The sequence below is a fragment of the Heloderma suspectum genome, chromosome 2 (assembly GCF_057233095.1).
Source record: "Heloderma suspectum isolate Gila_16-S chromosome 2, 16-S_ref, whole genome shotgun sequence".
Taxonomy (NCBI): Eukaryota; Metazoa; Chordata; class Lepidosauria; order Squamata; family Helodermatidae; genus Heloderma; species Heloderma suspectum.
This window is the reverse complement of record NC_139459.1, coordinates 177,288,545-177,313,595: the sequence shown is the minus strand read 5'-3', so window position 1 is coordinate 177,313,595 and position 25,051 is coordinate 177,288,545. Positions and strand designations below refer to the sequence as shown.

The window sequence follows — 25,051 nt, the reverse complement described above, 5'->3', positions numbered from 1 at the left end:
AGAGGAGAGTTCTGAATAGTGGAAGACAGCAAGGAGGATGAAGAGACAGATTGGGTGAGTCAAAGCGGTTTTAGAGGCATTGTCAGGCTTTCCATGGAGTTGGTGGGACCAACCAGTGGAAAAATATTTCCTCTGTGCTGTTGTCAAGATTGAAAATGGTAAGCGTGATCTGATGACTGACGAGACTGGTATGGATTCTGTTGAAGGAACCAACAACGTGGCTTGTAAGAAATCTGCTGCTGTCCCAGAACCTCCTTCCTGTCTGTTGATTTAGCCTTTTGGATGGTATCCATAGCATCATCAGTCTAGGAATTAAACAGACCTTCCCCATTGAATAGATGCTTTTCTATCTGAGATGGAGCTTCTGGAGTCAGATCCGCTGAACGCAACCAAGCGTGCCTTCTCAATGTGACTGCTCTGGCCACTGCTTTAGCGTCACAGTTGGCTTGATGCCTCATGTTGATCTGCTGTCTTGACAACTTAAAGGCCTCTGCCTGGGACACCCTTGCAAGCTCCCTCTGTTCATCTGGGAGATAGTCACATAAAGAGCTCATTTTCTCCCACAAAAAGAGTCGATACCACATCATAGTCACCTGGTAGTTGGCGACTTTTAGCCTCAGTGCAGCTGAAGAATAGACCCTGTGACCCAGTAGATCAAGGCTGCGACCCTCCTTATCCACTAGTGACGCATAGACTTTCTGAGACCTCCTCTGAGAGGATTCCATGATGATTGAATTGGGTCTAGGATGTGCAGACAGGAAAGCCGCATCCTTCTCCTGGACTCAATACCTAGACTCAAGACATTTTGATGTTGGCATCATCGAGCATGGTGCCTTTCAGGATTACTGCACTGTTTGGAGCAAAGTGGGTAGAAAGGGGATCACCACCACCCTAGAAGCTTCAGTATGTACTGTGTTGAACACGAGATCCTGAATGCGCTCAGTAGGCTGCTAGGTGTCAATGCCCAAAGACTGAGCTATCCTAAGTACCTGATTGGTGAAATGTCCCATGTCTTCAGATGGGGAAACTCTATCCTGGGTTCCCACCACACTGTCAGGTGATGAGATCAACGGTGATACCAAGGAGTTCCAGCAGGCTTTTGGACTGACCATTGTCTGACTATACTTCTGCATGGCTCTCCCTTGGGTTTTTACTGTTGTTCTCTCTCTTTTTTAAGTTGTTCATATCGTTAATAAATAAAATAAACAAATCACGGGGAAGCAGAGCATAAAAGGTTTATCCTTGTCCCCCTCTTTCCTAGGAAGAACTGTTGGAGGTGTGTGCAGGGGTAGCCATGGAACTGGCAGTGTTAAATACAAGGTCACAAAATGTTCGTAATTTTAAATCATCTGATTTGCTTTAAAGGTTATTTATTTTTAAATGTTATAGGCAGGGCCAACCCATCAACACAAGCAGTTGCTTGGGAGAGCTCTGTATTTAGGGGTGTGAAAGAAGCAGAATGACATTTGGGAGATGCACTCCAAGATCCCCTGCAGTGTCACAGAAGATTCTGGGATGTAATTGTTAGAGATTATACAGGCAAATTGGGGCACATCTCAGATTGTATGGTACGGTGACTGGAGGAAGCAAAATGTCTCAGGCCAGCCTTGCTCACAGGTAAAGAGAACATAACAGACATCACATAAGCATTTGACCATTCTGATTAGAGAGCAGACAAAGCCAACTATATAGCAATATTGTCTAGGGGGAGAGCACGAGGGTACCTGGAGGTTATAAGGAGGAAGGCGCTGTGGCTGTTAATGGTCTGGGTGGGTGGGTGAGGCAGCTGTTTTGACATTACTGAATACAAGACGTTCTCCCCAAAATGTAGACCACTATTCCTTCAGAGCCTGATCTGTATATAGGAAAAAATTACCTACGGTGTCTCTGTTTACAGAGCAGTGGGTTTGGTCCATACTCTGCTTCTGCCTGGCCTCAGTGGAAGAGCAGTCCTCAGCTACACCACCACCATCATCACCATCATCATCATCACCATCACCATCATCCACACATACGTTAGACAGGCGTTTCTGTGGAAAAAGCCATGCCTGTGAATTGGTGCACTGAGCTCCTCTAGCAATTTTATTAAGGTGTGGTTGCTGAAAGAAAAACGTTAGCAAAACAGGCAGGACCTTCAGGAGGTAGGAGTCATAACCGATGGAAAGAAGACTGTCTTTTTTCTTTTCTTTTTTAGGGAGGGGGAATGTAATTAGAAAATTTCATTTCAAATTTTAAAGCCAAATGCCACATCTGAAAATTTCTGTATCCCCTACTGTCATAGAATGATTATTCAGGATGGATGTTTAAATTTTTCCCTGTGGAAATGTCTATTTTTATTACATTTTCCTTTACATTTTCTAAGTTATTACTTCCACTTTTAATAGTGGTCAGTATCCTGCTGTTTCTGTTGTGCTTTCTGTCGTGGACCTGCTCCTTGCGCAACAGGAACAAGCGCATCTGACAGTAATCCTGGAAACAAGCATAAATGCTCGTTTTCAGAACGGGGCAGGTCAGCAGAGCTTCGTTCTGCAAACTCGTTTCTGATTGTTGCTGGATCTGTTAGCTTCCTGTTGCACTAATGGTGGGTCCTGCTAGCACAACAGGCAGTGTTGGATACTGCCTATTACCTTGGCAAAGCTTGGCTTCCAAATGTTATGTTGTTTTAATATGGCAAAATCTTGACGTACTCAGAGAAAGTTGAAAAAGCGACAAAATGTCCCCTCAACCTCAAGTAATGTTTTGGTAACTGCTTTAGTTTATATCGAGATTCTACATTAATGTGAAAACACTGGCATCTCCATTTTGGTTTGTACCAAATAAGTCTACTAGGCATGGGCTGACAAGCTCAGAAGGAAAGAAAGGGGTAGCAGAGTATGTGAAACAAGGGATTCCTGTACACCTAGCCTTGTAATAAGCTTAGGATCTGTTATTCATATTCGTTTCAGGTGTAGAACCAAGGAATATGCTGAGCAAGATCACGTACAGCTTTGCTGAACTGTATAACAAACTGCTGGTGGGAAATTGAATGTCTCCCATAAAAAAACCCCACACGTTAAGGAGAAGAGTTCTAACCTAGCCTTTCCCTTGATGTGCTAGTTTTCCATTTGCAGGAAGGGGTGTGTGTGTGTGTGTGTGTGTGTGTGTGTGTCACACATGTGATTCCTTTACCTGATATAATACTGAGTTCAAGTAATGGTTGACATAGCCTAGTACCATCAACATTGATTAGTAGAAGCTCTAAGCTCCCGGCCCCCTTGTTGTTGTTGTTGTTCAGTCGTTCAGTCGTGTCCGACTCTTCGTGACCCCATGGACCTTAGCACGCCAGGCCTTCCTGTCCTGCGCTCTCTCCCGGAGTGTGCTCAAGTTCATATTCATTGCATCCGTGATGCTATCTAGCCATCTCATCCTCTGCCGTCCCCTTCTCCTTTTGCCTTCAGTCTTTCCCAGCATCAGGGTCTTTTCCAGAGAGTTTTCTCTTTGCATTAGGTGGCCAAAATATTTGAGCTTCAGCTTCAGTATCTGTCCTTCCAATGAGCACTCAGGCTTGATTTCCTTTAGGATTGACTGATCTGACCTCCTTGCAGTCCAGGGGACTCGTAAAGAGTCTTCTCCAGCACCACAGTTTGAAAGCATCAATTCTTCGGCGCTCAGCCTTCCTTATAGTCCAGCTCTCACAGCCATACATTACTACTGGGAAAACCATAGCTTTGATTAGACGGACCTTTGTCGGCAAGGTGATGTCTCTGCTTCTTACTATGCTGTCTAGGTTGGCCATAGCCTTCCTCCCAAGGACCAAGCGTCTTTTAATTTCATGGCTACAGTCACCGTCTGTGGTGATCTTGGAGCCCAAGAAAGTAAAATCTGTCACTGCTTCCATTTCTTCCCCTTCTATATGCCAGGAAGTGATGGGGCCAGATGCCATGATCTTAGTTTTTTTAATGTTGAGTTTCAAATCAGCTTTTGCACTCTCCTCTTTCACCCTCAACAAGAGGCTCTTTAGATCCTCTTCGCTTTCTGCCATTAGGGTAGTATCGTCTGCATATCGGAGGTTGTTGATAATTCTCCCGGCAATCTTAATTCCGACCTCTGATTCATCCAACCCGGCATTTCTCATGATGTACTCTGCATATAAGTTAAATAAGCAGGGTGACAATATACAGCCTTGTCGTACTCCTTTCCCAATTTTGAACCAATCGGTTGTTCCATGTCTGGTTCTTACTGTTGCTTCTTGACCCTCGTACAGGTTTCTCAGGAGACAGGTAAGGTGGTCTGGTACTCCCATCACTTTAAGAATTTGCCACAGTTCGTTGTGATCCACACAATCAAACGCTTTAGCGTAGTCAATGAAGCAGAAATAGACATTTTTCTGGAATTCTCTTGCTTTCTCCATGATGCAGTGAATGTTGGCGATTTGATCTCTAGTTCCTCTGCCTCTTCGAAACCCAGCTTGTACTTCCGGTAGTTCTCGGTTCGCATACTGCTGAAGCCTAGCTTGTAGGATTTTGAGCATCACCTTGCTGGCATGTGAAATGAGCGCAATTGTGCGGTAGTTTGAACACTCTTTGGCGTTGCCCTTCTTTGGAATTGGAATGTAAACTGACCTTTTCCAGTCTTGCGGCCACTGTTGAGTGTTCCAAATTTGTTGGCATATTGAATGCAGCACTTTAACAGCATCATCTTTTAGGATTTTAAATAACTCAGCTGGAATACTGTCATCTCCGCTAGCTTTGTTGTTACTAATGCTTCCTAAGGCCCACTTGACTTCACTCTTGAGGATGTCCGGCTCAAGTTCAGTGACCGCACTATCATGGCTCTCAGGGACATTAAGACCTTTCCTGTATAGTTCTTCTGTGTATTCTTTCCACCTCTTCTTAATCTCATCTGCTTCTGTTAGGTCCCTGCCTTCTTTGTCCTTTATCATGCCTGTCTTTGCACAAAACGTTCCCTTGAGATCTTCAATTTTCTTGAAGAGATCTCTAGTCTTTCCCATTCTGTTGTTTTCCTCGATTTCTTTGCATTGTTCATTTAAGAAGGCCTTCTTGTCTCTCCTTGCTATTCTCTCGAACTCTGCATTCAGTTGGGTATATCTTCCCCTTTCTCCCTTGCTTTTCGCTTCCCTTCTTTCCTCAGCTACTTGTAAAGCCTCATCAGACAGCCACTTTGCTTTCTTGCATTTCTTTTTCTTTGGGATGGATTTCGTTGCTGCCTCCTGAACAATGTTATGGACCTCCGTCCATAGTTCCTCAGGCACTCTGTCTATCAGGTCTAATCCCTGAAATCTATTCCTCACCTCCACTGTGTATTCATAAGGGATATGATTTAGGTCATACCTGAATGGTTTAGTGGTTTTCCCTACGTTCTTCAATTGAAGCCGAAATTTTGCAACAAGAAGCTCATGATCTGAGCCACAGTCAGCTCCAGGTCTTGTTTTTACTGACTGTATGGAGCTTCTCCATCTTTGGCTGCAAAGGACATAATCAATCTGATTTCGATATTGACCATCTGGTGATGTCCATGTGTAGAGTCGTCTCTTGTACTATTGGAAAAGAGTGTTTGCTATGATCAGCGTGTTCTCTTGGCAAAACTCTATTAGCCTTTGTCCTGCTTCATTTTGTATACCAAGGCCATGCTTGCCTGTTATCCTGGTTATTTCTTGACTTCCTACTTTAGCATTCCAATCCCCTATGATGAAAAGGACATCTTTGTTTGGTGTTAGTTCTAGAAGGTGTTGTAGGTCTTCATAGAACCGATCAACCTCAGCTTCTTCAGCATCAGTGGTTGGGGCATAGACTTGAATTACTGTGATGTTGAATGGTTTGCCTTGGATTCGTACTGAGATCGTTCTGTCGTTTTTAAGATTGTACCCCAGTACTGCTTTTCCCACCCTTTTGTTGACTATGAGTGCTACTCCATTTCTTCTAAGGGATTCTTGCCCACAATAGTAGATATGATGGTCACCTGAATTAAATTCGCCCATGCCTGTCCATTTTAGTTCGCTGATTCCCAAGATGTCGATGTTCAGTCTTGCCATCTCATGTTTGACCACCTCCAGCTTAGCTTGATTCATTGATCTGACATTCCAGGTTCCTAAACAATATTGTTCTTTACAGCATCGGATTTTCTTTTCACCACCAGACACATCCACAGCTGAGTGTCCTTTCGGCTTTGGCCCAGCCGCTTCACTCTTTCTGGTGCTACTTGGAAATACCCTCTGCTCTTCCCCAGTAGTATATTGGACACCTTCCGAGCTGAGGGGCTCATCTTCCGGCGTCATCTCTTTTAGCCTTGTGATACGTTCCATGGGGTTTTCTTGGCAAGAATACTGGAGTGGGTTGCCATTTCCTTCTCCAGTGGACCACATTTTGTCAGAACTCTCGGCCATGACCTGTCCGTCTTGGGTGGCCCTGCACGGCATAGCTTATGGCTTCACTGAGTTACGCAAGCCCCTTTGCCACAACAAGGCAGTGATCCATGAAGAGGCCGGCCCCCTTACCTGAGATCCTTTAACTGGAAACACCAGGGGCTGAATCTGTGGCCTCATGTACGGATAGCATTTATACTATAACCAAGCTTTTCTACACAAACCATTTATCGTGCACTCGTCATTCCCTACTCATGGTTGCTTATGGGGTCTTTAGATGACGTCATGACCCTTCAGTTTCGTTTCTGTGCCTAAAGAGTACTTTCTGTGAGTTTTTTTAGAGCACGGAATGTACGGTATCTAATTGTAAAAGTGAAAGAAAGGACTTTTTTTACTTGTGTATTTGCGCTATTCTGCTATACCACAGTGCCACCTAGAGGTTATGTAGCAGAAAAACAGGAAAGGAAACGCTCTTCATATAGTGCTTGGATCTCAATTCTGCGACGAAACTGAAAGTAGATACAGTGGATTAACAGCCTTGTGTAGAAAAGTTCATACTTAAACAGCTACAGGTCAACAACATGGTGCCCCCTTCTTCCTCATGGCCTGAGTTCAGATATGCTGTCCTGCTATGGCTCCAACTGAATGATGTTCTGTATTGTTTCAATCCCTGCTGCTTTCCAACATACCTCTTTCCCCCTTCAAAATGGTGTATGTGCATTCCTGGAGGGAAGGTGGGCAATGGGACAGGCAAATGCAATAGCTCGTCAAACAATGGAGAGCAGATATTTGGGGAACCCCACCCCAGACTCCTACCTCAAAATTTCTTTCGCTGCTTGAAGAAGCTTCATTGGTATTTGTTTCTTTCAAAGAACTGTCACGTTCACAAAGCCCAGCCAAAGGCAGGTCATCCATCCCAAAAATCTGTTCATAGTTGAGGATGAGAAATTCAACCAGCTGGGACTGGTACCCTGACTCCACGAGGCATGACATGGAAATATCATTGCAGAAAGGAGGGCGGATTAGTGTAGGCCCAAAGATGATCCCCAGGTTGTTGGCTGACATCTTGTTCTCCTCATATCTTTCAGCCACCCTTGGAGAGAGAGAAAGACAGTCATCAAGGAGTTTGTAGGTTCACCGACAACCTGAATATTGTTTCAGAAATGAGACACACCAAGATGTTTATGCTGCACTGTCAATGGAGTTGGTAGGCATTTTCACCTTGTGATCTAATGGAGTCAGGGGGCTTTTCTACTTAATCCTGAAAAACATCTCCATGGTTTGCGGGTATGGGAGGGAACTGTTACATTACTGGTCCCTCAGCACAGGCACTTTCCAATAGGGGCTGTAACACTTGTGCAACCATATTCCACACAGCAATCTCAAGAGCAATGGTTATGCTGCCTGGGGAAGAATCACATTTTCCCAGCACCCAGTGTAGGCTGGTGGCTCCAATTTTGGTGGGGCTGTGAGTCCATTCTGGATTTCAGTCAGAACCAGCCAGAACTCTACAGGAGCTATCCAGGGTGCTGAACCCATTTTGGGGATAGGATTCAGCCCCTTGGATAGCTCCTTTAGAGTTTTGGCTGGTTTTGACTGAAACCCAGAATGGATTCACAGCCCCACCAAAATCGGAGCCATCAGCCTCCACTGCCCAAAACAAAATGTTGCTGTACTTGAAAAACGCAATATCCCTGCAAAACGGCTATCTAGGCTCCACTGAAGTAACACTTTCCTCCTTGCAAACTTCTGTTTCATAGGAACACAGGAAGCTGCCTGTCAAGAGTGTGTGTCCATCTAATCCAGTCTTGCCTACTGTAACTGGCAGTGGCTCCCCAGGGTCTCGGGCAGAGAGAGGTGTTTCTCATCACCTGCTACCTGTTCTTTTCACCTAGAGATGCCAGGGATTGAACCTGGGACTTTTTATCTGCAAAACATGTGCTCTGCATGCACCTCAGCAATGGCCCCTACCCAATATGAATTCCCCAGTATACTATCAATCTCCATTTCTAAAAAAGTCTGCTCGGCTGAGACTAAGTGCAAAAGTGAGCACTGCTGAGCAAACGATCCCTCCCCGACCCCTTAGTCACACTTGGGGCAGAATGACATGCTACAAGACTCTGGCGGCAGCTTCTTCTAAGAAGAATCAGCTTTGTGAGGGGGCATTTTGGAGGAAAGAGGGGTGCTTAATCCTTCTCACATCCACTCCCCTGAAACGACCTCACCAAGCCATTTCCCTCCCCACAGAGTTCCAGATACGTGTTTGTGAGGACAAATATGTACGGAACACAGGGGGAGGGGGAAGCAGCAGGTGAGGAAAGGGTTCAGCATATCACTATAGCCTTGTTCCAAACTGCCCCGCCCTGAAGATACTTATTCATAGAGCTGAGGTTTTCCAAACTCACTATGTTCAGGGAATCATTTCCATATTGACTTGTCTGCTGCAGGACTCCTGCATGTTGCAAAGATTTCTGTGGGAGGTTCGAGGGCCTACTGGGCCACACTGGAACCTCATGTGAACTGAGTGAGGGCCCTGGATCACACTCAAAACTCGCCTACACATTTCAGTAGAGGATTAGTAGTCATGGGCAACCTCCCTTTCAGGGAAGCCTGTCCACCATCACTGTTGTTTTCATTTAGGAACCCCTGATGCACTTCTATGGAATCCCAGGGTTCACCAGAAAACAGGTTAGCAATCACTGCCCTAGAAGAAACTGCCATTGAGGTTCTGCTACATACATTTGCATTACTGTACTTTCCCCACTTTATGAACATGCCAACAGGGTTTTTTTTAAAAAAAAATATTTAGGGAAGCTGATCTCCCTTTGCAATTGTTTGAAAATTCTTGATTTGAATTTTCTTTTTAATTATTAGGGCATGGAAACCATGTCTTTTACATATTCTACTGATGTCTGACTGTTCAGGAGAAACGAGGACACAAATCTAACATATAAACAAACAGAAGTCTCTATTTTATGAGTGTGGCCAATATTCCTGGTTCCTTTACCTACAACTACACATTTTAAGTGGCTATTGTTAGAATTATGTATACGAATAATTATACCCACTTTAGGGCCCTAAAAGGGGGCCTCCAAAGTAGCCCCACATGTGATAGGTTCACCATATCTGATCTTTCCTACAAGACAAGAGCTGTGGATTCAGTGCCAGCCACCCCATTACCTGTACAGGTGAGCAATGAGATGCCGTAAGGTGTTGTAATTTGTTGCTGGCAATTTGCTCAGTAAGTCCTTTGTGCTCTTAATGGAATCTGCCCATGTCTCAGGATCCTCTCCTGTTCTGTCTTCGGTTCTTTGCAAGCTCCTTGAGAGGGCCATGAAATCGTCATAGAGCTTGTATGGAAGCACAGGGCTGGAAAGCTGTAGAGTGGGGAACAAGTGTCAGAAGAACATCTCATCAGTGCTGGCCTTTGGACTGCGATGATCACAAATGTTTTAAGTTCCTACCAAGCTAACCCACTTTCAGAGAACTTTACTACCAGTAGTATCCATTAGGGATGTCAGGGAAATCAGATTCAAATGAGTTCAGATTTCTATGAATCCAAGCTACGGATTCCACAGTGAACTGGCTTTTTCTGAGTTGAGGGGACTTGTGGACTGGTTTTGACTGTGGGGGAGGGTTGTGCTAATATGCACTTGTGCAAGTGGAACAAAATTCTCATATATCCCTAAAAAAAATATGATTCCATCAAAGAGCATATGATGGAATGAAAGACGCCTGACAATCCACAAGACAGAACTGATTTAACAAAATCCATACATTCCTAGTATCCATGCAGATCTACTATCCTGCACTTTCCTATCTCTCAAGCCAGCCACAATGTTCTCCAGTGTCTTGTATGTTTCAAGCCAGCAGTCCCATTTCTAGGAACCTTGGGTGCCTTATGCAGTAGCACCTTAGTGAACCCCCATAAAGACAAGCTTGTTACCTGTTAACTAAAGTTATTTGAATGGTCTTCTGTTGAGTTTCATATATGGGTTCTGTGCCTGTGCCAGACAACATTTCAAGCCATTCTAGAGCTTTAGAGAACAGGAGCTGGTACTCACCCTTCCCTTTGAGTGGGTGGAGCCCGTACTATGTGCATGCCTTGAGGAGGCAGTGAGTACCTTCTCACCAGTTCCTTTTGATCATCTACCAGCAGGGAAGGCCACTTGAAGAACCGTAGTTAACTTTCTTCTTTGTGGTCTCTGTCTCACACATATGGGAGATTGCCAAGCTGATCTACCGGGAGGTAGATGCAGGCAGAGCAGACTGAACAAATTCTGCAGGATGGCTTTTCCAAGCATTCCGTCAACCCTGGCTCTGTCTGACACAGAGGCTGTGGTGCATAATAAAGCTGGATGGAGTAGACTAGGTAGCTGCACTGCAAAGATCTGGCAGAGATATTCCACAGAACAATGGTGCACAAATTCCAGTTTGTGTGGAACGTCTTCTCAATAACGAAGGAGGGTTGCATCCCAGTAGTTGGAACATAGTACAATAATCAACGTTACTCAATGAGAAGAAACAGAGTTGGTCATTCAATGTCTTTTGTACAATATAAAAAGACATCTAAAGGACACTGGGCTACCCTAAAGGAAAGCCAGAGCTCTCCAAACTTTCAAGATATACAGGCACCATTCTGCAGCACCTTTGGGATCAGGGAAGAAGGCAGACAGCATCAAAAGAACTGCTCCCTCTGTTGCTGTGGAGTAGGCCCCAGGCAGTGGGCTCTAATACAGGAGTCATGGCACCCAATTTTGCTGCAGCATGAACTCTGTGCACATTAGTGTAGTTAGTATGAATCATGGCAGAGGCAGGATCCTTGAGGTTGATTGTTGGCAAGTGCTCTGGCCCCAGGAAGCTCAGTCTTGAACACAGGAAGTTGCTAGTGATGTGCTGGTACTCTACAAATTTCCTATCTACCAAGTCCAGTCTAAAATTATAATATCCAACCAGTTCAAACAGCACTTAGACTGGCCCAGCATATATATTGCTTAAATAAATGTGGGACAAAGACAGACGTAAGGTTATTAGAACAGAGGGGTTACTGTGTTCAGTCCAAACATAGCTTGTTGAAATGGGTCCAGCTCTCAAAATAACAGCTCTGCAAGACAGCAGCGGAAGCAGAAAGTGACTGGCATCGGTGACGTCAGCAAACCCCTCTTCTGCCCCAAACTCCAGAATAGTTTTGCTTTTCAATAAAAGTTCCCTTTTTAAAAATAAAGAATGTGATGGTTGGACATACAGATGTATAACAGCATATATGGCAGCCAGCCAGCATGATATGTGACTCTGGGAGGAAGCCAGGCTAGCAGCACAGATGAGTGACCAGCTCGGAGTCCTCTTTTAATATTACATTTGATTTTGTCCTTAGATAAAACAATCCCCAAAAGGTCTGGGGGATGTGTAGTTTGATGAACTCCCACTGTCTACCAAAGATGCAGACCTTCGGGAAACCACTTTTAAGTGTAGGCAAATGCAATTTTAAGGATGTCTCCATCTCTGTTCCTTACCTCCTTAAGGAAATGTTTAAGGACTCCAGTAATGTCATGAGGTGAATGATCAGAGAGCTCCACCAGTCTCCGGCCATTCTCAAAGGCCTGGCACAGCCTCTCCATGCGGGCTTTGGCCCCACTGATGCGGTAAATTCCCTGCATTGAGGACACAAAAAATGAGGGGCAACATGATTGAGGAACAGGGTGATGTAGGTTTCAAAGAGAGAATGGGAACATCCAGCAGTGAGGTGGTGCGTGTGCATGTGTGCACAAACAGATAGGAGAGTGGACTACTGGGACACCAAATTAGAGAACACACACGTACTGTTTCTCTGCTTGCCCTGGAACTTTAAGGCATCTCTTGTAAGTCAAGAGGCAGACAACTTGGCTTAGCTACAAATTCAGGGCTAATTGGCCAAGTGAGAAAAAATTTTATGGAACAATGTTAAAGTACACATTGGCAGCCTGGAATTGGCAATATCCTAGAGTCTCACAACCTTCTGAGCCATATTCTGTCTTCTTTCTTTCTGTACATCCACTGAAATGCTGTGAGACAGACATATAAGGGGGTAGGCAGCTTTTCTTTCCCCACCAACTGAACGCTTAGATCTTCTTGGCATGGTCTGCTCCTCATTATGGATGAGGCTACTCATCATTTAAATTTTTTCCATCAACTGAGAACGTTGCCACTGGCTGCCACTGCTTCCTTGTCAATGACCTGGTTCACACATAACTCTAAGACATGGTATAGGTTGTTGAATTCTGGATTGTCATGATGTATGAATGCAGCTGCAGTAACAATGGTTTGTTAACCACGAACAACCCAGAAAAAGAACCCATGGTTTGTTGTTGAGTTGTGAACTCTGGGTTGTTTAAACCACAGGTTGTCGTTCCATGTGAACTTGCAATCATGGGTTGTTTATGGGTTGCTCTGCCAGAGGCAGTGGGCAAAACCAATTAACCCCCCCCCCCAGCAAACAGCCACTCCACAGGCAGCTGTGCTCTTGCTTGCCCTTTGCCTGACCTAACACTAACAGTGAAATATGTTTTCGTTTGTAGAATGCTATGAATGCATCAAATCGAGGAATACACATGGGCCAAACTACAGCATGTCTAGCCCAGTGGCTATTTGGTGTCTTCTACTGAGTCAGGCCACTGGTCCGTCTAGCCCAGTACTGTTGACACTGACTGGCAGCAGCGGCTCTCCAGGGTTTCAGGCAGAAATCTTTCCCAGCCCCACCTGGAGATGCCGAGGATTGAACTGGAGGCCTTCTGCATGCATAGCAGGGGCTCCACCACCGAGCTGCTATTTATCCAGCTTTTCTTGTGCGGACGTTGGAATTGGGGGTGGATACCCTGCTGTTGCTTCTTCTAGATTCTGACAGGGACAGACCTTGTGCTCTGATAAGATTCGTGCACAGAGAGAATGAGTTACCTGCACTCCCAGGGCACGAGTTTCTATCTCTGAGGTACACTTCGCCACAATGAACGGCACCTCCTCTGGGAAATCCCGTGGCACTTGAATGAAGTCAATCCCAAAGAGCGGCGCCCGTGCTGGCAGCTTCCGGTGACCGCAGTTGATGAGAAGGCTCTCCAGGCATTTCTTGTGACAGGCCATCAAGCACTGCAAGTGGCCCACAGGTACTGAGTTAGTCTGACCAGGCTCTCTCCCAATCCAGAAGATGCCCCATGTTTATTTTTCATATCTCGATACTCTGAGGAGTGTGTGACACACTAGCAGTGGGGGTGGGATTTGTGTTTGTAGACCAACTTGTCCCCTTAGGCTAGAGACAGGTAAGAACATTTATCTGAGAGCTTCTTCTGACATGGCCCCCATCTTCATATGTACACCAGTGTCATGTTAGAAGGGTTAAGCCACTGCACACACTACATTTTTTGGATGTACACCTAAGATATTTTAAGTATACAATTAAAAAGGTAAAGAATGTAATGAACATTCTTTAAAACCGCCCAGAGAGCTTCGGCTATTGGGCGGTATAGAAATGAAATAAATAAATAAATAAATAAAATAAACATGAGTACCACACAGGTACACTCCTCGGGGAGCCATGACTGGCTGCAGGCCCCTACGTAATGTACACTCAGTGGCAGAATTAGGTCTGCCATGAAATGGCACTTAGAGAGATGTCAGTTTAACTCTATTGGGACTTGGAGTGCAGCAGGAAATCTTATGTACCTGTAGAACAAATGTGAGTGTTCTGTTATGGAGACAAGAAAGTAGGGTTGGAAGTAGTGGGTCTACTTCCAACCCTACTTTCTTGTCTCCATAACAGAACACTCACATTTGTTGTTGAGTTGTTCTGATCTTAAGATCTTAATGCTGATCTTAGACATTTTAACTCCTGAACCCAGAAGTCAAAATGGCACCCTGCCCCTGCTAGTTTTTAATGGCACACACTGATGACAACTGAAGGAAAGAATATAAGAAGATCCCTACTGGATGAGATCCAAAATCCATCTAGTCGAGTGTCCTGCTTTCTATAATGGCCAACCAGATGCTTTTGGAAAGCCCACTCAGAATACTGCCACTCTGGAATTTGCTGCCTGAAGATTCCAGCTTCATGTTGCTTCATTGTTAAGGCCAGCTCCAATTATTTCTCAGACCAATATTGTGAAATAGGGTATGGTTAGTTCTCATTTTCAAAAGGGGAACTGAGGGCAAGAGACAATATTGGCTCAACATCCTCCAGGCAGTTTACGGCCAAGTAGTGATCACTAGGCAGGGCTGCAGTGGAAAAATACCACATCATAGATGAGCAAAAATAGGGGAAGAGAGGCTGGAACGTTGAAGATTCTTGTGGCATCTATACTCATACCACTTTTGCTTCTGGGAAATGGGCTTTGCAGCATTTTGTATTGTTTTAAAAATGTGTGCATGCACGTCATGGGAATTAAGCCTCTAGAGTCAGTTTCAGCTCTCTGCTTCTAGCCATCCTGAATTAGGAAACACAAATTAAACATTGCTGCTATAGAGCTGTCTGCCATTGGGGCGGAAATGAAGTGGGGTGAAAACAGCAAATCATAGTGGAGACCTGACCCCAATCTGAGCGTGTCCCCCATTCTTTTTACCTGTGTTCACCTCCAGCCACATTAGAGGTTAGAGTACACACTTAACCTTTTTACGTGGTTGTTGCACTTGCCTAGTTCAGACTGGCAATCAAGTCTGACTGATACACATTCAGCCAGTAGAGGAGTTAATGTGTGTGTGTGTGGGGGGGGGGGGGGATATGGTTTGATGTTCAGAGGACACTCATAGGACATTGGACTCAATTAAAAGACACAGAGCATCATACAATGCATGTTTACTCAGAAGTAAGTCCACTGTGCTCAGTGGGGCTTATAAGTGTGCATAGGATTGCAGCTTAAACAATAATTATTTCCAAGTCTCTTGCTGCTTACACTGTAAACTCCAGGGTGGTTTCAGTGGCTCCCATTTTCCACCACCATTGTGCTTATCCTGATGCTGTACTGAGGATGAGAGCCTCTTTCAGATCTGAACTTCATGCTGCAGCAGAGCAGTTCCCTTTATGCTCAACTCACCTCTTCGCACTCGATGCCATTAACCATGAAGTTTTCACATTCTCTGCATTTTGATGGCCCTCGTTGCTTCCGTAGACGGTGGGTCTGAGCAGCACTTGACAGAACTATGTTCTTAAACTGGCCATGAGGCAAGCCATTTTCAGATGCATCGTTGAGATCTGAAAAGGGGACGAGGCATTAGTCTCTACTAGATTGGAGAAACATTTTCTATAGATTGATGAAGAGCTGAAGATGCATCTACACAGAGAACGGTCAGAAGTGGACGGGGAGGACTAGAACATACAAAAGGTCTCCCCAAACACTAGCTCAGGGGCTCTCTGCAAGCATGGGACTGATTTTGGCCCAAAGTGGGAAAGCTTTAGAGAGTGAAGCAGGATCATCATCTATGCTCAACTAGATACAAGGAAACACAATGGCACACTGTGCTGACTGTCAGGAATGAATCTGAGAGTGTGGAGATAGCTAGCAGCTCAGATTCAGAATGGGAACAGACAGAACGGGGGAGGCTCCCTCCCCAGTGAGCTCAGATATGGCAAGGCCTTCTTCTCAAGACCTTGGCACACAGATGGCTCGGCTTGGAGGGGCCCCCATTTTCTCCTCCATGAGAACCCAGGTCTCGGGGGAGGAGGAGAGTGAGGGGCATGACCTGAGGGATGCTAGGGTCCATTGCAGAGTGAAGTGGGAAAAGTTAGAGGCGGAACTCAGACGCTCCTCCAGGTTGGCTATGCATGATAGCCTACATAGGAGGGAGCCACTGTAAGGGAGGGGCATCCCCCCAAGCTAGTCTGGCCAGGAAGTTGTTGTTCAAACTGCCGGCAACTTCTCTAACTTCCACTTCAGCTCCTCTATTGGTAATCAATTGTGTGGAGCAGCTGTTTCCTTTGTAGCCTGAGAGTTTCCTAGAATTTACATTTGTAAGGAACCTGGTCATTAACTAATAAAGTAGTGAGCCTGAAGCCTGGTATCTTGGAGAGTGTTGATTGCGAAGGGGGAGGACGACGTGACACTGACTTTGCCTGATTTCACCATGCTAGAGTGTGAGTAATGGTGAGGTGGGGGGAGGCAATGTTGTAACGTTTAGTGTATCCACCAGGTCTGATGCTGATTGCAAGTGGCATTAGACTGGTACTAAACATCTAATTCAGACATGGCATCTAAGGCCAGGTCTAGACAAAGAACAGATGAAAAAGTGGTTCTTGGACTGTACCATTTCAGAATACCTGGGGGTGGATGGGACTGCATGATAAAGGGCAGTATCCAATGGTCATAGAATCATAGGGTGGGAAGTGGCCTACAAGACCATTGAGTCCAACACCCTGCTCAGTGCAGGAAGCCTGATTCCCAGGCAGTCTCCCATCCAAGTACTAACCAGGGGTGACCCTGCTTAGCTTCTGAGATCAGGCAAGATCGGGCACATCCAGCCCTTTGCTGGATGTGCAAAGGGCTGGATGTGCCATCTGCAAGCGGGGCCAATGCCACTTCCATTCTGCAAGTGGCCAATTTCATTGCACGAGTGGGGCCACAACTTGTGCAAAGGAGATTTAGCACTTCAGGGAGCAAGCCCCAAAATGCCTGGAAAATAACATTTCTGGAATGGGGCAGGATAGCAACGCTCCTTTATGTGAGCTCTGCCGACGTAGCCCATTCCAGAAACAAGCATTTCTGATTGTTTTGGATTGCCTCTGGAAGTGTTAAATCTCAGTTGCACAAGTAGGGCCAAGGGACAGTAGAGTTACTGTTTGTCTTAGGAGGTTTATAGTTACGTCCAATGCTTTTATTCTGGGCAGTGGAATCAGAAAGGGCAAAGATGAGGCGGTGATAGGTCCACGAGGAAACATTCTATCTTCACTCATTGGTTATTAAGTATAGACAATGGACTATCAGGGTGCCGATGATAAAATGTGATTGGTTAGAAGGTTCTGGTTAGACAGAATAAAAGGTCAAGTACCACACTGTGAGTTAATCCAGAACTGGGGCTAGGCAGAGAAGAGCCCAAGAAACAGGAGAGCCTGGAATAAGAAGCTAAAGAAGCAGCAGCTCTGAGCACTGCTTGCCCAAATCAAGGACTGTCTGCCTTGTACTGAGTCCTTGACCAGAAGGAGGCCTTTAGGTTTAGATCCCTGATATTCTCTGAGTGATAACTGGGGATGAGGTAAGAGAAGGGTAAGTGGTTGTTGGTTTTGATTAGGGAACTAGTTTAAGAGAATTGCTTTTCCTTAAAGTAACATTTAAGCAACAAATAAAGCATAGGTTTACTTACCTGCTAAATAAGTATAGTGTAAATAAGTTATAAATAAAAAACAACATATTTGTTTCATCTTTAAAGTAAATAGCCTGTTCTGTTTGTTCTATGTCTATAGCATAAATCCTGTGTGTGTGTATGTGTGTGTGACAGGGAGAGAGAGAGTTAAGGGGAATAAGGAATTACCAGAAACAGATGGTGGCAGCATAAATTGATAAAGAAAGCAGGTACATCCATCACTTAGGGTACACACTTGCTGAGATAAAAGCCCAATGACGACATGTAGTGTTGTTGTTGGTAGTCACAATCTTCCAAATTTGGTATCATAATGGTATTGTCAGATAAGTGGGATCCTTCAGATGGGGAACATTCAAAAGTATGGTCTCCACCTGCAGTCTAAAGTGGTACAGTCCAGTAATAGTTTAACCTCATGATCTGCCATTTGTCTAGACTGAGTCTAATGCAGATATGACCATAGGCAGAAACGTACATGTAGCACCTGTCCATATAAATCATGTAATTACATTACTCTTCCCCTCCCCTTTTCATTTTACCAATCTCTAGGTTATTTTGTTTTTTTGCTTCTCACCATTGTCAAAGCTTTGTATCATCAAATCTTTGTCTTCACAGTCCTCTGAGGAGGACACTGTGCCAGTGGATGGAGCTTTCAGCAACTTCTTGTGGCCTGAACATGAATTAAATATTTCTTTAAACAAAATGGAAGCCAGTTAAGAGCCAAAGTCCAGTTAAGTTCAAAGTAATGCTAGGTTCTGCATAGGATATTTCTTATGTGAAAAAGACAAGGTGCCTGGCACTTTTTGGACTAGAGTTCATGAAAGATTATTTCACTGTCATATTAATAATTTAAAATGTTTTATTGTAATGTTCAAGCTACTTATCTCATGGGAAATATGGAGTTGGGTATGGCGAATGGCTCTAGAACTGGGAAAGTAGTGGAAATGCCTATCTAAGATGAGGTCACACTCTGCCTGAAAGAGCAGATTCGTGTGACAGATTGGGAGTGTTCCTGGATCCAGGCTTATTCTTAATAGCTTCAACTATTATGGTAGCTGTGCCATTTCTTGGCGAGGAGTGATGTTGACATCGTCAACCCTGACAAACTCTCAACTGGACTACTGTGATTCACTACATGTTGGGCTACTCTTGAAGACCACTTGTTGGAAACCAAAGTTGATTCAGAGTTTATATTGAAGTGTATACCCCACTTTCTCCCCATTTCCCCGAACTGGAGTTGTCCAAAGTGGCTGACATCAATTAAATAATATAAAACCAAATAATATCAAGTTGCATGTGTTAGATGTTGGAAGCATGTAACAATAATTGTTTGAGAGCTCCATTGGTAACCAAATCTGTTTGTACCAGGCTAAATTCAAGGTGCTGGTTCTTTCCTTTTGCAGATCTAGATGACCTGGGTCCAGCATATCTGAGAAGTGTCTTCTCTCACATTCCGGCTCACTAATGTCCAGTCAGTAAAAAAAAGATTGTGTTGCCAATGCCACTACCATCAGAGGCAAGATTGGGCTCAATAGGTAAAAGAGCTTTTACAAATGTGCCTGTGTCTACACAGCTTGCTGCCACCTGAGAGCCACCAATCCGGTTAAGGATTTATTTTTTAAAGCTGGCTTTTCATTTTTAAGTGTGCTAAGATATCCACAGTGATATATTTAATCTCTCTTCTTAGGTTACTGGTTGTACTTGTTGTTGTTGCTGTTGTTGTTATTTGGCTTTAAACCGTACTATTATATTGTACCCTTTGTTTTGAAAATGCTTTAAACTGAAAAGCAGATATCAATTTTCTACAGGATGGTGATGCTGGTGATGAAATGGAAACTTCTGAATTCTATATTATCGGCACTGCAGAATTTCCAAACTGGGAAAAATGGGGAGATCAGTTGTTGTGACATGTTCTCCTGCCTCCTATTTTTATATAAGACTGAAATTATTGTTTATAGTTCAGATTTCAAACACATGAAGATGGGTTACTGCTACCCATTTGCTCAGTCCCTGCAAGCAAGATCTACACAATGGTGTTTTGTTTTTTTTAAATAATGTAACTAAGATATTGATAGTGCTGAAATGAAATTAGAGTTCCGAATCAGATTTTTTTTTTTTAATATTTATGCATTACACATATATCACACTTCACTGGGGTTTCCCATCCAGGTTACTACTGGTCAGGTTCACACTCACATAGCTGCAGCAACTGTGTGGCATCTTGTGCTCCCCAGACCATTCTCATGGCCCCAGTACAGAATTTATTTATTTTTAAAAATTGATGTCATGATCACTCAAAGCTTGCAAAGGGAAATCAATTGTCACTTTCAGTCTTTAAAATGCATATTTGAACATTTGAAATTCAAAACGGGGGGTGGACTCAACGGCCTTGTAGGCCCCTTCCAACCCTACTATTCTATGAAAACCAACTTTTGAAAACCAAATTAAAACCCAGAAGTTTAAAGTGATTATTTTAACTTTAATACGAGAGGCAGATTGCACACAAAGAAAACAAACACTGAGATTTATATATGCTGAAAAACAAAGTTACACAGAAAAACTCCCAAAGGTCTCATATTATGGAAATTAAATATTTAGTGAAAGTGTGTCAAAATGTATGAAAACATGCCTGTTTGGGAAAAATGAAGACATGACACCTCTGAGATGCCATTTGTAATCTCTCTCCGGGACAACATTTACAATCAGGCTACGCCAGCTCTCTCTCTCCCACCTCTTGTATGACCACTCTTAATTTTCTAGTTTATGAAAAAGAGAAATCTATGAAACACGACGCACTTCCTCTCACCTGGGCTGGAGGTGGGTGAATCCAAGGACTGGCACTCAGTACTCCCTCCCAGGCTCTCTGTGTCACTGTAGAAAGATTTGTTGGCACCTGGCAATGGAAAGAAACAAAGGCTGCATATAACTAATATTTTCAAACTGACAGAAGTAGCATAAGACTGTCCACAGTTTCAGTTCACATGTACATTTTTCCTGTCCTTTTATGGGCTCCAGCCAAATATGGTTTTGGAGTGTGGGGCATACTTCAAGCTGAACCTATAAAAACCCGATCCTATAAAACCTTCTATATTCTATATAGTATATAGAACCCAACCTATAAAAACCCAATTCTTCATCTCAGAAGGCAGACCATGGTTGATTCTCTAGGAGTGTGTACAGCTGTTGGTTAGCACTCACGACATCACAGGAGCAAAGTAACCAAGCCAAATACTATCTGTGAGGGTTTGAGGCCTATAGAGGCAAAGGGAAAAAAGATCTGGCTTAGAGGCCTGGAGTTTTCTGTTGGGAAGGGGCAACCCTGAGAAGAGTAGTTTCATTTCTCCAGTTAAATATCAGTTTCATTTCTCCACTTAAGTTTCATTTATTCAGGTTTGAAGCAGTACTTTCAGTTTTGAGGGAGGAGGTTATATAAAGACAGTGAGAGAGCCTGGAGTAAGAGAGAGACAGCCAGAGCCTGAAGTAAGAAAGAGATAGCTGGGGTCTGAAGTGAGAGCAGAGTCTGAAGAGTGAGTAAAAAGAAGCAGCCTAGAAAAGTCTAAGGACAGCTAAGGTATGGGAACTTGCATTTTGCAACTTGCATTTTCTTTTAATTTTTTTAATGCCTTTTGTATCGCTCAGCTCTATTGTGTAAATTCCTTTAGCTGTAATTTGTTTGCTTTAATTTACTAGTAAACTGTTGTGGTTAAACCTTGTCACTAGGGTGTCAGTCAAGCCACATCTACAGCCTAAACCCCACATTACTGGGAAGGGGAAGTTTAAAAGAAGGAGGGTGGGACACTTAAGGAGGCAAGAGATCCTTAAGGAGTTGTTCAGGGAGTCCAGGCCATAAGGGAAACCTTGACACCATCCCAGGGCCATCTCCAGGTTTGCAGGGGCCCGTGGCATGGGGTCATAGAGCCCTCCCCTCCAATTAGCCAGTTCCTGGCCCTCCAACCTATTAAAGTCCTTGCAAATGACAGCAGGGAAGAAAAGGAAGTGGTGGCAGCAAGGCTGTGGTGCTGGGCCCTCAGCACTACCTGACACCACCAGGTCCGCTTGAGCCAGTTTTGCCCATGTTTTTAAATATTATTATTATATTTTTATTTTTAAGGTGAAAGATGAACATGCATGCATATAAATCCACACTGGTTCTTAAAAACAGAAGTGCAAATCTATCAGTCCCAGTCCTTCCAGCAGTGTGTCTCTAGCAAGGCTCCTCACTCCATCATTACACCTGTATAGTTATCCAGCTAATGAAGCAGGATTGGGACTAATACCACTGTAACCATAAGGGAGCAATTCTATCTTCGCTGGGAGGCTGGCTCAGGAGACAAAGAAAGCAGTGCAAGTGCTGCTCTGGTGGTAGACAGGGAGGTCTACGGGTGGGATGGCACCTGGAGCCCCCCCCCCAATACACCCACAGAAAGCTCTGCAGGCACAGGTGTCCCACCAGTAGCGGTGGGTAAAACAGGACATGCCAGGGGTGTGCTGGGGGCATCCATGGATCCAAAGGATCCAGAGCCCACTCGTTCCCCTGATACACCCACAACATTCTGCCCCCCACGCCACCTTCCCTGGCCACAGTGAGCTGGCAGGGCTATGGATTGCTCTGTCATGGAATTCCCCCCTCAAGGATAGGACTGCTCTGTAATTAAGTAACTCAATAAATCTATGATGACCAAAAGGATTTGGTGGTGGTGAAAACTGGGTGAATTTCCCCAACGTCAGAGAGAACTGGGCAAGCTGATGAGTCTCTGGCTGCTCTTGGTCAAGAAAGGCAGGGCAAACTGAAGGGTCTTGGAAGGGAGCACTGAAGAAACAGGGCTAGGAATTGAGCAGCAAAGAGCCTGAGAAGGTAGCAGGCCAAAGGAAGCATAGGGACTTAAGAAATATGGGTTTGGAGGGGACTTAAGAGATGCAATAGAACATAGGAGTGAGAGGAAGCGGAGAACCCCGAGGGGAGCGATCTGGGAGAAAAAGAGAAACTGGGAGACAGATGAGCACAGAGGAGACATGGGGCAGTATCCAACAGGGCCATTGTGCAAGCAGACCTTTCTGCAGATTTCACTGGGCAAGTGGGACCCACTGCTTGTGCAACAAAGATTGAATGCTTCCTATAGGACGCCCTGAAATGAGTGGAAACGCTTGTTTCTGGATTGGGACAGGTCGGTGGAGCTCCCTTATATGAGCGCCGCTGACCTGCCCCGTTCCAGAAACAAGCATTTCTGCTCGTTTCCAGTTGCTCCCGGAGGTACTAAATCTCTGTTGTGCAAGTGATGCATCTCATTTGTGGAAAGAAATTGGCAGGGGTGCAACAGAATCTGTGGGGAATTCTGCCCATGGCCAGAAGCTCCAGAGATGAGGCATTCATAGTGATACATTGCAAATTCTGTTATGAACCGAGCGCTGAGCTTGGGGCCTGGGAGATAGGGATTTCAGTCCCAACTACCATGGGCACACTGGGTGGGCTGGTCAACTCACTCAACCTAATCCACAGCCTCATGGGAGTTCTGATGAACAGACAGACCTCCAGCACAAGCGAGGATTCCCCACTCATTTCAGAGTTCTAATCAGCTACAACATGAGCTGGTCATGCAATGGGAATGCTCTTAGATTGACACTTTTGCACAGTTTGGTTGAACACTGAGTATGCGCCGATGTAAGCTTAGCCATGATGCCACATGACCACTTAGCTACACATAAAAATCAATTTTGTTTTAAAAGTTGATATTATTGCTATCTTTTAATTAAAGCCATTTTAACAATCTTGTAAAAAAAAACAAAAACCCCCAGCATAACATAAACTTTCTCAGAGTTCTTGACTAACTAAGAGTAGGGGCTGGCAACTGGTTGCCCACAAACCAGGGCTCAGAAATATTTTTGAGGGCCTACCAAATCTTAATCAAGGTATATTAAAAACACTGGCCACACTTTGACATGCTAGGAAAAAGTTTGGGATCATGTGTATGAAAAGACACTTCTGGCCCCCAGCCTAGTGTCGGGAGAAACAAATGGCCCCTGACAATACAGAAGTTGACCATCCCTGAACTAAAGATCCAAAGGAAGGGGGACACCCTCCTCCACACTAGTCACTGAAGCAAAAGTACATAGTTTTGGATCATGTTGTCCTTGAGGTGCCTCTCCTGCATTTGCTTGGCCTTTCTCTCCACCCAACCTGTTTAAGAATTTAATCATTGTTCTAGCCGAGCCTTCTCCAATCTGGTGCCTTCTTTATGTGTTGAACTACAACTCCCATCACCCCCAGCCAGCATTGCAAACCATGGTGTCTGGGGACAATTTGAGTTGCTGTTCAAGACATCTGGAGGGCACTAGGTTGGGAAAAGCTGATCTAGCCAGGCCATGACCAGGATCATAAAATAAATCCAAAGGCTAAGACAGAAAATGAACTTGAACTTTAATGTAACATACTTTGCTCACTGCTTGAGGAAGATGGTTTTCCAGAGGCTTCTTCTGAAGAGCTGCTGAGGTCAGCAGCAGATGCTGAGATACGGACATGTGCAGCATTCTTTCTTCTAGCATTGGGGGGTGACCTGAGAAAGCAATGCACCCATTATCCATTACAGTCTTCCCACAGGAAGCAAACATTTGTCTGTAAGTAGGCATTTCCTTCCAGGAAAGTCCAACAGAATTTGTTCAGATGAATATTGCGTGAAAGGGCATTCCTAACACTCTTTTGTTCAAGACAGCCTTCCACAACCTGGTGCCCTCCAGATGCTTTGAACTTCAACCCCTATCAGCCTGGCTAATAGTCAGGAATGCTGGGAGTTGTAGTCCAAAACATCTGGAGGGCACCAAGCTGGAGAAAGCTGGTTTAAGCAGCATTTCACTAATATGTAAACTTTAAAAAAAAAACTATAGCCAGAAAAGCATTTCAGCGCTAATTAAAAATGGATGAAAAATTAACAGGGTTATAAAATGGTGTCTGCTGCAAAGGTTATAGTGAATGTGTGCTGAGCTGTGATAGGTTCACCTGCCTGATACGTTACTGCCCACATCAAAACCACTCTGCTTTAAAAAGGCAGAGGAGTTGCACTAAGGGCATCTACACTTGTGAAGATTACACTCCCTTCCCATCCTTCTCAAATCAGTCAGACATTCCGTGGTGAGAAAAAAGATGGAAGCAGCACAGGGAAAATTACAAATGGATGTCTCCATGGGTGCTTCCAAACAGAGGGTATCTAGTGCTACCAGTTAGAAGGCCTTGTGAAGCTATTCCATCTTTTCTTCTTTAACAGATTTTCTGTGGTAAAAGAAAAGATGGAAGAAGTGGTGGGAAAACATGGGAGAGCTATGAGTGGGAGATAATGCCATCTGGACCCCCCCTCCCCCATAAAATCCCATTAACAAAGAAGGGCA

General features: G+C 44.4%; 1 protein-coding gene across 5 annotated transcripts in view; it reads right to left on the bottom strand.

Annotated features, from left to right (window-relative positions):
• GMIP (GEM interacting protein) overlaps positions 1–25,051 on the bottom strand; it is a 93,701-nt gene that overhangs the window by 6,694 nt on the left and 61,956 nt on the right. For 2 of the 5 annotated variants that reach the window (XM_084836423.1, XM_084836425.1), the window contains 9 exons: positions 24,104–24,225; positions 20,481–20,567; positions 18,249–18,344; positions 15,418–15,575; positions 13,292–13,480; positions 11,875–12,012; positions 9,542–9,738; positions 7,178–7,454; positions 1,877–2,030 (listed from right to left, as the gene is read on the bottom strand). In XM_084836423.1, the coding sequence (XP_084692549.1) occupies positions 1,877–2,030; positions 7,178–7,454; positions 9,542–9,738; positions 11,875–12,012; positions 13,292–13,480; positions 15,418–15,575; positions 18,249–18,344; positions 20,481–20,567; positions 24,104–24,225 (1,418 nt within the window). The remainder of the gene's footprint in view (positions 1–1,876; positions 2,031–7,177; positions 7,455–9,541; positions 9,739–11,874; positions 12,013–13,291; positions 13,481–15,417; positions 15,576–18,248; positions 18,345–20,480; positions 20,568–24,103; positions 24,226–25,051) is intronic. The other 3 variants (XM_084836426.1, XM_084836424.1, XM_084836427.1) reach the window with 3 other exon arrangements.